This window comes from Centruroides sculpturatus, unplaced genomic scaffold (assembly GCF_000671375.1).
Source record: "Centruroides sculpturatus isolate CEXI.00-Female unplaced genomic scaffold, Cexi_2.0 scaffold90, whole genome shotgun sequence".
Taxonomy (NCBI): Eukaryota; Metazoa; Arthropoda; class Arachnida; order Scorpiones; family Buthidae; genus Centruroides; species Centruroides sculpturatus.
In genome coordinates, this window is record NW_019384353.1 from 197,444 (window position 1) to 212,776 (window position 15,333).

At 30.7% G+C, this 15,333-nt stretch overlaps 1 protein-coding gene across 2 annotated transcripts in view; it reads left to right on the plus strand.

Moving 5' to 3' along the window:
* Positions 1-15,333, plus strand: part of LOC111638754 (2-oxoglutarate and iron-dependent oxygenase domain-containing protein 3-like) — a 44,029-nt gene that overhangs the window by 13,205 nt on the left and 15,491 nt on the right. For both annotated transcript variants that reach the window (XM_023384516.1, XM_023384510.1), the window contains exons 2-6: positions 4,963-5,180; positions 8,402-8,477; positions 11,852-11,959; positions 14,151-14,207; positions 14,299-14,452. In XM_023384516.1, coding sequence (XP_023240284.1) covers positions 5,051-5,180; positions 8,402-8,477; positions 11,852-11,959; positions 14,151-14,207; positions 14,299-14,452 — 525 coding nt within the window. In that variant the 5' untranslated portion in view covers positions 4,963-5,050. The remainder of the gene's footprint in view (positions 1-4,962; positions 5,181-8,401; positions 8,478-11,851; positions 11,960-14,150; positions 14,208-14,298; positions 14,453-15,333) is intronic.

A 15,333-nucleotide genomic window follows, 5' to 3' on the forward strand; every position in this document is an offset into this window, starting at 1 on the left:
CAAATTTTTATTAAACTAATGATTTCAATCACCAAAACTGAATTAAATGTAACCATATATAATCTAAAACAGTGATTCCCAACCCGGGGAATCACTCTTTTAGATTATATATGGTTTTGTATTCGGTACCCCTAAACAACCTATCGCGTACCCCCGGGGGTATGCGATAGGTAGTTTAGGGGTACAGAAAAAAGTTACTTATTATGGCAGAAAAAATAATATATTATGTATCACAAATTAATAGTATTAAAAAATTATTAGTTAAAATTTGTTCCTTGCAACAATCACAAACTTTATTATACATTTCAAAATGCAAAAATAGAAATAAAAACTTATGCTATCGATTGTACAATGCAACAGATCAATAAATGTTGAGCAGTCTGTCAATGGTAGTGGGGATACCATTGTGTGATTAGTGATTATGCTACGGACTTTTGATGGTGGGGTGTGTTACCATTATTATTATTATTATCTCTCAACAATATCCCCATGTGTTGTTTGAAAAAGTATTCTTTTGTTTATAAAAAGTATTTTTTATTGTTAACAAGGAAAAGGACATAGCTAGTTTCTCCAGATTTTCTCTACAAGCTGTAATTTTTTTCATTATTTATTCAGTAATTTTATTAATTTTTTATTGACAAGACATAGACTTGTCAATAAAAAATGTCTTGTTTATAAAATTGTACTGCTACTTACAAGACTATGTCTTGTTTATAAAATCATACTGCCTACTGTGTTACCAACTTAGAGGTATGAAGGAGTACATGTCAGAAGTTGCAATTTAGCACAGAGTATTAGGTGCCCAAATCATGCACGCATAAAAAAAACTAGATTTATAGGCCCTCGGGGGACCGAGAACAGAGTCAAAATAAAATTTAAAATGCCGACGCTCTCTACAAACAGACAGTGTGAGATTTGCACATGCATTGCTCATTGGGAAGTTGGAAATGCCACAGGGGTATGCTAATGAAAAAAGGTTGGGAACCACTGATCTAAAAGACAATGCAAATTTTTTTTTATTTCTCATGATTTCAATATTTTTTTAATACTATTATATTCTGCAAAAGAGTTTGTCATGATAAATAAAACATCTTTTAGTTTAACTTATGGATACAAATTCACTGAGTTCAGCGTTAATAAAGTTTCTTTAGTATTAACACAAGCACTTTTGACGAATGTATAATTGTCGTCTTCAGGTGAAAAGAATAAATTTTAACAAGACAAACGTGCAGGATGTTCCAAAGGAACAAAATATTTAAATTCAAACAGGCGTTCGGAAATTCCGTTAAGAACGTGCAAATAATTTTTTGATATGTTCGAATTTTTATATTTTACGATGTTAGCGGCGCATGCGTGGAAATGCTACCATGTTGGCGATACGATGTTAGGCGCGTTTTGCTTTTTAGGCGCCAATATAAAGCAATCCACACCCCGGGTAGATCGAGGGTGGGAACATTGCATGCTTCTGAAGTAGCCGTGAGAAGCGCTTCTCAGATAAACACAAGCCTTTGATTGTTGCAGCATTTAATTATTTCCGTTCTGGGCCATAACGGGTTGTAGCCTTGCTCGAGAACTTTTTTAGCGAGCTCAGTAGAACATCTTCCTTTGGCTACATCATCCTGATGCTCAGCAAAGCGGGAGGCGAGCATTCTTGTTGTTGCTCCTATGTACCTTGTAATATTTCCCGTTACCGAATTTTCTAGGTGTATCTTGTAAACCCCTGACTTTTCTAAAGTGGTTAGCCTGTCCCGGTTGTTGTAGATACATCTGCGCAGGTTTGGTAGGGGAGTTATGGGTAGTATGAAATTATGTCGTCGAAATATGCGGCTGATGTGTATAGAGATTGGTCCAAGATACGGCAATAATGATTGGATCACGGATGCTTTTTCCTTTCTGTACAGCGTGGTACATGGGTATAGGGCCTCTTTTACTTTACGGAGCACATGCTCGTATTTGCCATATGTAAATCCTGCAAGAGATAACGCTACTCTAATGATGTCTAATTCCATTTTTGTTGCTAGCTGTGTCGATGGAAGCAATAATGCTCTTCTAACCAGTGCAGCAATGGTGGCATTGATGTACCGCGACGGTTGGAAAGCATCTGCCGGGATAATATACGGTAACATATCAGATTTGTGGTGAACAGCAAATTGCGGCCCCTCAACCGACATCAGTCAGCACTTCAGTTTACACTTGGATGATGTCTTATGTACAATACACAAAACAAGTCCCAGCTCTACAGCCCTGCTGATGAGCTGTGTGGGTACTACTATACACAGGATAGGGGTGGATAAGAAATCATTGATAAAGACATACTGTCTTTACACTGAAAGTTCTTTATTATGTTCAAATTATACAAATGTCAGTGCAAACAAGTATATACAAATTTTAGTTCATTTTAAACATCACTGGTGGTCCAAGTTGATTAATAAACAAAAATACTGCGTAATATTTAACTAAATATTTATTTATAAATACTGATCAGAACTAAGTGAATTAATTATGTATTAATTATTTTTTTAAATGTATGTATTATAATAGGATATATAATAACATATGTATAGTAATGTAGCCAGCACTAGTCATCAGAAGTATTTCAGCAGTTGTTAATTGTCAAAGCTTGCAAATATCACTTGATGGATACATCAGTTATATGTATGACTGTACAAATACTGTAAATCTCACCAATAGTTAAAATATACTGTACTCGTCAGACGTATTCCACTAATAGGTGAATGTGAACTCATTCAAACATCACTTGAGAATGCATTTGTTACACAAGTAATTGTAATCAATCACGTTTTTACTTTGAATAATTTCAATTGTATTTATCCTTATTTTTTAAAGTATTGTATAATTTTTAGATGTAATACTGAAGAGGAATCACTAAGATGGTGTGATTCGAAATTAATTTATATTAGAGAGAGAATAATAATAAATGTGTCAAATGCTAGCTTAGTTACTTGGTTTGTTGCAGTTCTAGACAATTGAAATTTGGAAAAGAGCTGTACCAAAATCACTTGGTTTATGAATTAAGAAAGAAGTGACAGAATAAGCATACGAAATGAAATTTGATGTAATACGTTTATTGATTTTTGATCATTAATATTTTTTACATAAGTTTAACTTAACAAGTAAATTGCACTATAAACCTATTGTCTAGTGTCAGAAACACCAGACAATAGGTTTATAGTGCAATTTATTTGGCATTTGGTGTAATGTGTTCTTTTTTGTTTAACTTAACTGAAAATAATGTCAAGTTCCATTTCAATTTCTGATTCAGCTGCAAAACCTGGTATCAGACAGGCCTTATCTATCTGTATCAGCCCAAAAGTATTGAGTAAAAAAGTACTTGGTATCAAAAAAGTATCAGTATCAACTATTGTAGGAGTAAGCAAGTCAATTCAACTCTCAGATTTTTTAGCCAAGAGCAATTTCTGGTATTCTATTTAATATGTTATTACTCATTTTTGCAGTTGATTCTGATCATCAAAAAGATTCCTCATCATGAATAATTTTACATGGACTCATAAGTATAAGCAATTACAAATTATTGCTTATATATGCTTACCTAGTCTATATAACAAAGTATGTATGGTAACTTTACATTAGTACTTAAATGTCACCCAAAATCAAGTTTGCCAAGTATCAGTACAGTTAAATATTTTTTTGTGCACTAGCAGTTAAGAAACAGTGGTCTAGAACAAGCCATAGTTTTGAGTTTATTAATTCATTGTAATAATAAATTTCTAGGGAACAGTTGATGCTAGAAAAGATTAAGTAGTCTATTTTTACTCTCTCAACTCTGCCATATTTTCCTTCTGTTACATATAACAATCAGTCAAAAATTGACCCCCATTTTTGGACTCGCAACCTTGAAACATTCAGAAATGCAAAAAAATTCAAGGTTTTTTTCTGTATAGATGGATTTTTATGTTTGGGGCGGAGGAACAATTTTGTTCACCCACTTTAAAGCTTAATAACTTCTGTGCTTTTCATCAAAAATTTCTGAAATTTTGCACTGAGGTTTGTATATTAGGGAGATAGATGCTATTGAATTTTGATGGTTGGAGATAGAGGGGGTCGTGTGCCATATTTCAAGTAGAGTTGGACTTAATGACAATTCTACTCGTTATTAGCATTTACAATTTTTTATAAAACTTGTCCCTACCCTCAAATTTAAGCTTTTTGAAATTTTATTATAATTAAAAACATAAAAAGTTTTTAAAATAAAAACTTTTTGTGTTTTTAATAACAGATGACACCACACATAATTTGAAATGTTGCCAGAAAAGTTAAACAACTTGTTGCCGGATTTTTTTAATCAAGATTTTTTGGGATTACACATCCCATAGTCAGAATCCTTGCAAAAAATGGAACATGAGTGTTGGCACTGCATTCCAATGTTTCTTTTTTCAGTTGTTTGGAAAATTCAAAAGTTATTTTGAGTTCATCAAAGCCAAATGATTACTGTAATAAATGAATCAGACTATTTTCTGCCACTATTAATAATTAAATTCTAAGTAATTTGATATGTTAGTTACTAAGTAATTTATTACAGCAATTGTTTTGTTTGGTTTTAATTAATAACATAGAGCTTTGAGCTGCTTATTTAGATATTTTGAGTTGCATATCATATTGTAAAAGTTTTTGAACATTTGAAATTTTAAACATTCATTCAGGAGTAATGTGACATAACAGAAATAATATTAACTTCAAATAGAGGAGCAAGTAATTCACATAAAATGTAGAAATTTGCAGTTAGATGAGTATACATACAATTGGCATAAACAATAAAAAAAATTAAATGTTTTTCAGGATGTGAAATTCCACAAAACAACTGCAATAGATTAAAAATTTAGAATCAATTGTTTCTAGCATCAAATGTTCTTTAGTTTTTCACAAAATGTGTAAATGCTTAGTAAATTTCAATTTAATGGAGGAATTTTATGATTTTTACAGTACCGAAACCAGAAAACAAAAATATGGAAATACTCCCGGTATTTTATGGAAGAAGATATTCACCAGAATAGCTCTTTCTGTTGGAATAATGCTACTGGTATATTTTTCATCTCAAAACTCTGAAAAATCATTTGCTTTACAGTCGGAAACTGTTAAGGAAAAATTACTTGAAGTTCCTTGTTCTAAAAAATATAAAAAGGAAATTCTTAAGTACAAAGGTAAGGGTACATTTGTTTTAATATATTAGGTTGTTTGGAAAGTAAGTTCAGTTTTTTTTACCACTAGAGAGATCAGTCGTATTTTTCCCGCCATTTTCATTCTAAACCGTATTATCATTATATATTTTGACAGCTAGCATTTTAAGACTTATTTGTAAAAAATTTTATTTCATTTCATGCAATTGTTTATTTTTTGTGTCCCATCAAATATGGAATATCGAAAGCATCATTTTTGGCATATTTTGTTCTTTTATTACCAAAAAATCAAAATGCTGTTCAAGCAAGAAAAAAATTGTGATACATGTATGAAGATGATGTGTTGAGAAAAAGACAGTGCCAAAACTGGTTTACAAAATTTCGTTCTGGCAATTTCAATATTGAAGATGCACCACGTTCTGGATGGCCACTTGAAACCAATGAAAACAAAATAAAAGTACTGATTGAAGCAAACTGCCGAATAAAAACACGTGAAATCACTGAGATTAAATTTGTCAAATTGAACTGTTTATGATTATTTGAAACAAATTGGTTTCATTTCAAAGCTTAATATATGGGTTTCACATGTTCTTAAAGATAGATGCTCTCTTTGGTGGGATTTTAACAAAATTTTTGTTTTTTTGCAGCTTTTACCAGACAATTTAACAATTGATTCAAAAGTGTACTGCCATCAAGTAAACAAATTGAGTAATATCATCAAACAGAAAAGGCCAGAATTGATCAGCAAAACGGGTGTAGTGTTTTACCACGATAATGTCAAATTTCACACAAGTTTGGTAACTGGTCAGAAACTGTTATAACTTATGTGGGATGTACTATCACACCAACCATATTTGCCAGATTGAGCACCCTCAGATTATAACTTGTTCCGGTCTATACAAATTTTTTTAACTGTAAGACATTTACTTGAAATGACAATGTCAAAAATCACTTGGATCAGTTTTTTGTAAGCAACGATCAAAACTTTTATGAATGTGAAATCATGCTATTACCAGAAACGATGACAACAGGTATTTGACCAAAATGGTCGATATATAATTCAATAAAATATTTATTTATTATGAAAATATTGTGTTTTTTTCTGTGGAAAAAAAACAAACTTACTTTCCGAACAACTCGATATAACTCAAATTATGGTTTGTAATCTAAGAAATCATTAAGCATTAATTACTGAACAATTTAAACGATAAAGCATTTACTTTTGTGTTGTTTTAATGATTTACATCAGGGGTTGGCAACACAGCACCCGTGGTGCATTTCAGATGTGCCCTCTAGAATCATAGTCATGCAAGGGGGATTTAAAACTGATCTAAATCTAAAATAGAAAATTGTCATAGAGATCAATGTGAACCAATAGCAGTCAGAAACTTGATTGACATATAGTGTACAACCAGCTTGCAACTGACGATTGGCCCGTAGATCAAATTTAAAAATTCCAGCTTTGTTATGATGTTGGCTTTACCAAGTTGTACTTATTTGTAAAAAAATTACATTTAGTGTTGATGCTGTTGCTTTAAACTTCATCACAGACAAAACACTTTCTGAGCTCCATTTTATACTCCTCTTAAATATATATATTTTAGAATGGAGAGTGATGAGGTTATTGCGAAATACATAATTACTACCAGAGCACAGTAATTATGTATTTCACAAAAATTTTTGTATTGTTATCAGTAACTCAAGCATATTTTGTACAGCATTATTAGATTTCAACATGTTCAATGTTAATGATATGGCAGGTAACTTAGTGTAATTTACTTTTGTATGTGAAGATTATTGACTTCATATTTTATTTATTTATGAAATAAATTATAATATGCTGTATTCTAACATCATATATAGTAAACTCTAAATTATCCTTGATTTCATTAATGAGGATGCCAAAAATATAGATGAATCATTAAGTTATTACAAGGAGTTTTATGATCCATCCAGTTTAAAGACAATTGGCCAGAGAGGGAAAGGAAAATGATATAATACATATGTTTATTATGTAGTGTATGTGTTTGTACATCTCTACTTTTATTTTTGTCTATTTTTAGCTATCTTGCATTTCAGCATCTTATTTTCAACTTAATTATCTTACTTATACTTGGTATAATAATTTAATATAACTTAAACGATATAAATTGGAAATACAGTGGAACCTCGGTATACGACCTTAATCCATTCCTGATGTTTGGACTTATACCGAATAGGAAAATTTACTAATATACCTTATCTTGCAGCCGAAGGTTATAAGAAAAATTTCTAACGAAAACGTTAATTTCTAAAATAAAAATTTTAAAATTTCTAAAATAAAAATTTCTAACGTTTTTAACAAGACTGAAAACGTTAGAAATTTTTCTTATAAACTTCGGCTGCAAGATAAGGTGTATTAATAAGTTTTCTGATATTATAGTATGCAATCTCGAATGATTTATACTGAATAGGACGTATACCGAACCAACCTTTCCCATGAGAAGTAATGTAAAGATGATTAATCCGTTCTCATGTAAAAAAAATGGCTGGCTTGCTTTCTTGTCTAGTTCCTGCTTGATTTTTCATGAAATCAGCATGTATCTTTTTAGCTTTCTCGCAAACAATTGCTCCTGATACGCTGTTGCCAGCACACTGTTTTTCAGTTATCCAAAGCAAAAGCAATTTCTCAACACGATCTAATGTCTTCGATCTCTGTTTAGAAATTGATTTAACCTCTTTCGCAACATTAGCAGATTTAATAATGTCTTTATTTTTCACGATTGTCGATATCGTCGTTCTCGGAATACGGTATGCAACAGTTAAAATCTCGAACACGCATGTCACCTTCGTATTTCTCAACAATCTCTTTTTTCAGTTCCATTGTGATTCTAGTCATTTTTTTAGTTTTCTGTTGCTTTTCATTTGCCTTTTTGCAATTCATGATTAATAAAAATAATAAATTTTAATTACAAATTAAAATCAGAAGAAATTTAACAAAGTTATAAATTGTGGCACCGCGAACGTCTAGTCTGGTCTGGTACACCGATAGTGCTATTTGTTCATAGATGGCGCATATAATTGAATTAAGTTGTATACCGAACAAAAGTTGTATACCGAGCAAAATTTGTTTCGTCCAAACAGGACATATTCTGAATTTGACGTATTCTACAGCAGACATATATCGAGATACCACTATATTAATGTGAAAATTGCTATATTTAGAAAATAAACATTTATTTATTTACTTTAATATTTTAAAACAGGTTGTGCACCCCAGCTATGTGGTCGCTTAGTAACAGATGATCTTATTCTACCTCAAGAAAGTGCTCAATTATTACAGTAAGTATTAAGCTGTTTTAAAATACTAAAATTACTAAATGACATAATTTCCATAATTTTTCATGACACTTATTTTTCTAGAATAGTTTAAGAATGTTAGATAATTCCCAACAGCTATAAACAAAGGATTATGACATTTACATTTTATTATTTTTCTTAATACAGTAGAGCGTCAATTATCCGAATCAATTGGGGACTGTGGTTGTTCGGAAGATCGATGTTTTGGGTAACAGATTATGTACGGAAATATATATTAATTTATCCCATCTTGACATTTTTCTCCATTGCGTGTTGCTTCACGTTGAATTTTCGTCGATGTTAAGCCTAACGAAGACTATTGTATTGTTAAAAATTATTCTTTTATTTTATACGAACAAACTGAATATATTGAAAAATATAAAAACAATAAAAAATTATACTTCAGAAGTTAATTTAGTATCAAAAACGTAAAATATTTGAGTAGCCCAAGACATAGCCAAAGATTGCAGTGCCACAGCACTGGCAAAAATTTAAATTTGCCAACTGGAATTCTTTCTCATGATTGACTTTTGGATAATCAATGCTCTACTGTATTCTTTTTCAAACTCTTATTGCATTATTACTTCTTTGTTCTCATTAATTTAATTTGTCTCATCCATGCAAAACATCCATTTTTAAGTTAAATTGGATAAAAAATCAAAAAACTAGAATATGATTTCTTTGGCTGTATCATGTAAATTACACACTCCACTATTTGTGCCATGGGTTAGAATTGACTCTAGCAGAGTCTAATACGTGGCTTTTATTACCTGTTAGATCGTCAAATTTCAGAAATGAATTTTTGACTATAAAGTCATGCCATGACTTGGATCTTGTTTCTGTACTTACCTTTGTCTTTCAAAATATGTGGAGAAACGCTTGACAATTTTTTTTAAATGATATATAATCAGAAACTGAAAACATTAATTTATTTAATGCATTTTTTATGGGACTATTAACATTAACGTTATTTATTAATACTTACTTTAATAAAAAATTATTTATGCATTGATAAAATTTGAAATGATTTTGTATTAATCCAAATGTTCAGTAAAATCTCAGGTTTCAGACTTGATTTGTTCTAAAACAAAATAAATTTTCCCATAAGAAACAATACAGAATGGATTAATCTGTTCCTGATCCCCAAAACAAACTTTTTTTACCTTTTTAGCTGTATTTCATTTATAAAAATGCCTAAAAAAGCAATATAATATATTATCATATATACTGTATATCTATATTTATTCTCTACTTGGATGAAATATAACCAAATCAATCAAGATAGAATAGTACTTTATCCACACGCTCTGAAGTGTTATGTTTCAATTGATTTGATTTCAATTTTTAATTTAAATTAATTAATTTTGATTTTATTTTTAATTTTTGTTTCTGTGTAAAGGCCAGAGTTTTAATTATTATTTTGTTACTTTTAGTTTTAATTAACTGGCTACCTAATAATAAATATTAATATTGTTAATAAATTTTTGCAATTTAATTTAACTTAATCACATTTAAGACTTCTTGAATGCGATTTGTATTACATTAATGTCAATTAACATTGTTTTTATTAATTAATTTGATTTAAATTCAGCTGAGGCTTATACCAAAAACCAGAAATAGCATCTTTTTCACATGTGCATTGAAATGTAAATTTAACTTGCTGTTACTTGAGGATGAGCTCTGTGCTCACCTTTCATTTTCAAACGCTTTTAACTTAGGCTTTTTTGAAGTTTTGTGGCCAAATTCTCATTTACCTTCCTTCCTGAGTATCCCTGTTAACAAGATACTGGAATTGGAAATAATAGTCATTCCTAACAGTTTCAGTGCTGCCTTTGTTTTAGTCATGTTTGACAGGTTAACACAGCACACACCCTAGGAAGATAAGGAATCCTACATTTATCCTCTTTTTTATATTCATCAATAAAAATCCTATCACCAATCCTCATAATCATCTCTCTTCACGCAAATAATCCCATATTTTTTTTTTTTTTTCTTTTTCGCATTTGAAGTGGTATGATTCTAATTGAAAAGTGATACTGTATGTACCTAATATCAAAAAACATAATGAAATGTTACTGTAAGGCTTGATAAGGAATCTGAGGAAGATAATGTAGGTTCTTTCCTTGCAAACAGTGAGTGAGGACCTCCATATGAACTCCTGGAAGTGTTGAGAAAGAAACCAGATCCTCCACAGGCAAACATCTGTATGAAGAGAAAAGTGAGCCTATCGTTCAAAAAACGAGTAGGAAAACAGCATCCAAGAGTGTAAAATGTAGCCTTCTGTGCTGATCTGCAGATACCACATAATAACAATCTGCAAACAATGCCATTTTAAAAATCCAAACTAAACAGATTCAGAACTTGAATAGAAATTGTGACATGAGGCAATCTTGGTGCCACTAATTTTTGAATCAGTAGTCCTGTTGTTGAATGATCAGGCTGTCAATGTTCTTTAACATAGGAAGTTGACCGTCAATGATCGGCTCTGCCAAGTAACTTGTTTGGCAACCAAAGTTATCATAAGGTAATCAGGACAAAAATGAGTTCAAAATTTTGTTTGTAAACCAAGTTGTTCAAAAAACAAGGCATTCAAAACTTGAGGGTTTGACTATATTTCAAATTTGATCCATTTAGTTTTAACAAAATAAAATTTGAGCAAATTAATTTAGTTCAGTATTTTAATCTATATATATAAAATTACTTGGACTGACTGACTGAGTCACTGATTCATCATCACTCAGAGCAAACCGCTGAACCTAAACAGGTGAAATTTGGTACACAGTTAGGATACGTCATGGAAACGCACATGAAGAAGGGATTTTCCCCATCGGGGGGAGAGCATTAAGGCTAAACCGGAAGAACGGTTTCTACTGTAATATTTTAGATGCAATTTTTTGTTTTTAACTGTGTTTTAGTAGGGTACGCCATGGGAATGCACACTAAGAAGGGATTTGTCGAAATTCCCCAGTGGGGGAGAACATTTCATTTCAGACATTGTTATAAATATTTTTATATATTTCGATTTTTTAACCAAATATTCGAACCGTTTTAAATTTGAATTTCTTTCTGCTTATTGGTTCGATTATAGAACGATTGTACACGTTTCAGAAAATATATCAAATTGAAAACAGTTCATTTGATTCTGAGCAATTCTCATCATTCTTAGTGGTTGGTGTTATATAACAATTACTATGGTTGTTGAAATACTGAATATAAATAGGGTTTGCTTGCAAAACCTCTGCGGGCAAAGTCGCGGGTAACAGCTAGTATTACATATAATAACAGAATTAATTAAAAGTATATAATATTTCCATTTTCACATTCAGTTCTTATTGTTTTTTTTCCCTTTTTTATAGAATAGCTAAGAAAGGACTTTCATTAAGCAAGTCTTCGGGAGGAGCATCAATTCTAGATTTACATTCCGGAGCCGTATCTCAAGGTAGTTCGTTCGTCAATGTTTACCAGTAAGTGTGTATGCTTAAAAATATTAAATTTATAGTTTTTCCCAGCTTTAAACAATTTGCATTTCTGTTATAATTCACAAATTATATTTAATAATTCATTTTTTTTTTTTACAAACATTTGAGTATTTGTGAATTATTAACAACTATTTTGATGTCAAGTAATATTATTATGTTAAAAAATAAATAAAAATTAATTTGACAATTCAGATTTTATTTTTAAATGCATAGAAAAATTCTTACAAGTTTCATCATAGTCTGAACACCACAATATAAATTACAGCAATTGATTAATTACTATACTTTGTATTGCAATATAAGCTGCTCATTTAAATTTTTTCTTATTTTTATTCAAACGAGCAATTTTTGTGAAGTTTGAATAGGATAACAATTTAATCTTTGGCCAAAAGTCAGTAACAATTGTAATCTGTGTATCTTATAGAACAAAAATTTTGTAAAAAGTCTGTATAGCACTTATTCTTTGTCAATTTTGGCAATCCCTAACTTGAAACTATTACATCTCTTAAAAATTATCAATTGTGATTTATAATTTCTTTTTGATAAATATATTTACTTGATGCATCTTCTTTGATTTACAAATCAGAGAGTAAAAAATCTTTGAAATTACATATGTATTTAGAAATAAAGTCATCTAATTTTGTTTGGTCTCTTATCAAATGACTAGAGAGGAATGCATATACAGGTAGCCCTCGGTTTACACTGCAGTTCTGTTCCTACAAAAGCCAGCATAAAATGAACCTATAGTTACACTTAGGTATAGGGTTAGGTTCTACATACGTGAAAAATACGCAAATAATTTTGTTTATTAATACAATATAATACAAAATACAAATAAAATACATTTTAAAAATTAAATTTATCATAAAATACAGTGAAATCCTTTTATTAAAAAATTTTAGTTTTGGATCTCTTACATTTTTCGGAAAATTATCCATCTATGTTTACATTTTTGTTTTCTTTCATTGAGAATTTCAGAATATGGTCGAATGGATGCGATGATGCTCCTTTTTACATTTGCACTTCACTCTCAATCATTGTCTAACTCACAAAGTTCATCCATCAAACTTTCCATAGTTGAAAGGATACGTTAACCTGGTGTAGAGCTATAGACGAGCGGAGACACTGATTAGTTGACCACCATAGCTCATATATAAGGTCAGTTTGAGCAGAAAAATTGAAGGTGGCTAAGGAGAGATAGCTACTTCTTGTCAGCCAGACGATATCTATCATCTGGCCAGTGAGAAGTAGATTTGTCTCACTAACGATAGTTTGTGATCGCTGGAAGTGCTACTGCTTCGTAAGGTGTTTTCTTGAACGAACTGATACGGGATACATTCGTTGGCACTATGGATTCGGATGCCATTTATTGGACTATTAAGTTTAATAACTTGACTCGTGGAAACCTAAACGCTTAGTATTTTAATATTAATTTAATGCAAATGTATACATACCTAATAATATTAAACAGAAAAAAATAAATATATTCAATAAAAATCTTTGTTTTAACAAATGTACAATGTTGCGGCTCGGTAAATACATCAGCACTGAAATGAAAATCAGTCTGGCATAGGGAAAATCGGGGAATTACGCCGCGAAACAGCAAATTGTGCAGTGGCATTATTGTGAATCAGCGTAAATTGAGCCGGCGTAAACCGAGGGTTACCTGTATATGTTTGACAGAAACAAAACTCAAAAAAAAAAAAAAATTGTGGAATTGTTACAGAAGCAACTCTTCGTCATTAATGAAATTGAAAAGTTACATAATTTTAATTATACAAAAAGTTGTTGGTTATCACTATAATTTCTTGCAATTACCCTTGTTTAAAAATTGTTAGTCAAAATAAAATTCACTTATAATTGTAGGAAATAGTTAAGGTTTCAATGGTGTTAGACAATTGAGCTGACAAGTTGGGATAGTATCTTGCTAGCAGCTAGTTTCTACCTGTTCCAGACTATGTAGATATCTGCCTTCTTTTCAATGGGTACCCAAGAGTATGGGATTGTCCGTCTTGACCAGGAATAGGGAAGGGCTGTACACACTTTGATGCACTTTTGTGGCATCCTTTGAGGAGACTCCTTTAATTTACAATTTAAATTTATTAAAAAGTTATAATTTTTAAATAAATCCCTTAAACAACAGATTAAAGAATAAAATTTATCTTGTTTTTTATAGATTAATGAAAGAAAATAATTTGAATGTTTTTACACATCAAGATTTCCAAGTATATAGGTTTGAATTTTTTGATTTTTAATTTTAATGATGTAAAATTTCAATATTCTTATGACTAACACAAATTATTCTGGTTATTATTTTTATTTAGAAATGTAAAGAATAAAATAAAAGAAATTATTGCTTTTAAATTTGGGATTATACCTCAGTATTTATATCTCACACATCCGACGTTTTTTTCTCAAATGACAAATCGTCCGCCAAAAACCGTTCATGACGAGTACTGGCACATCCACGTCGATAAGGTATGGCTTTCTTGCATATCATAAAAATAATTACTTATCAGTTTTTAATAACTATAATAAATTGTTAAAAATTTGTATAATATAATTACAGTTTCATCCTATTTATATGGAATAGAATGGAACTGTCTTCAGTCATTATTAAATTTTTTCTAATGTAAACAAGCAATTATTTTATTCTGACATTAAAAATTGTAGCCTGGCATTGTGACAATGTTCTCCACCTCAAATTAGTAGTGTCTTGCCCCTGTACATAATACTTTTCCTGTTTAGCAATAGAGCTGTGCCAGTCATCTTTAACTCCTTTCAGGGGAAATTTTTGAATTGAAATAATGTGACTTCTGGTGCAAACCAGAAATCACATTATTTCAAACTTATACATAATTATAACATTTGGTGTAAACTTCTGGTTTGCACCAGAAGTTTGTACAGTCGACCCCCCTATAATTACGGTCCCTATAATTACGATTCCTATAAAACTACGAAAAAATTGTGACCGGTATCCGTAAAAAACAGTAAAAAACCCCCTATAATTACCTCAAACGTCATCGGGCAGCCAAACTACTTTCCCGCCGTCCGTAGCGCCAACTACGGAGAGATTTCTATCGTCTGGACAGTATTATATATTAATTATATATAAATTATGTACTGTATATATAAATATATATTAACTTAATTTATTGTAACTTTATTATAATTATATATATTTTTTCCGCCGCGTGGCGTTACGCTACGGAGATTTTACGCTAACTATCGTCTGTACAGTATGTAAATTAGCTACCGTAAGTCTAATACAGTACTGTAATTTTATACATTTCTTGTGAAAGAAACATTTCTTATTCAACGGCGATTAAAATCTATATATATAAAAATGAATGTATGGT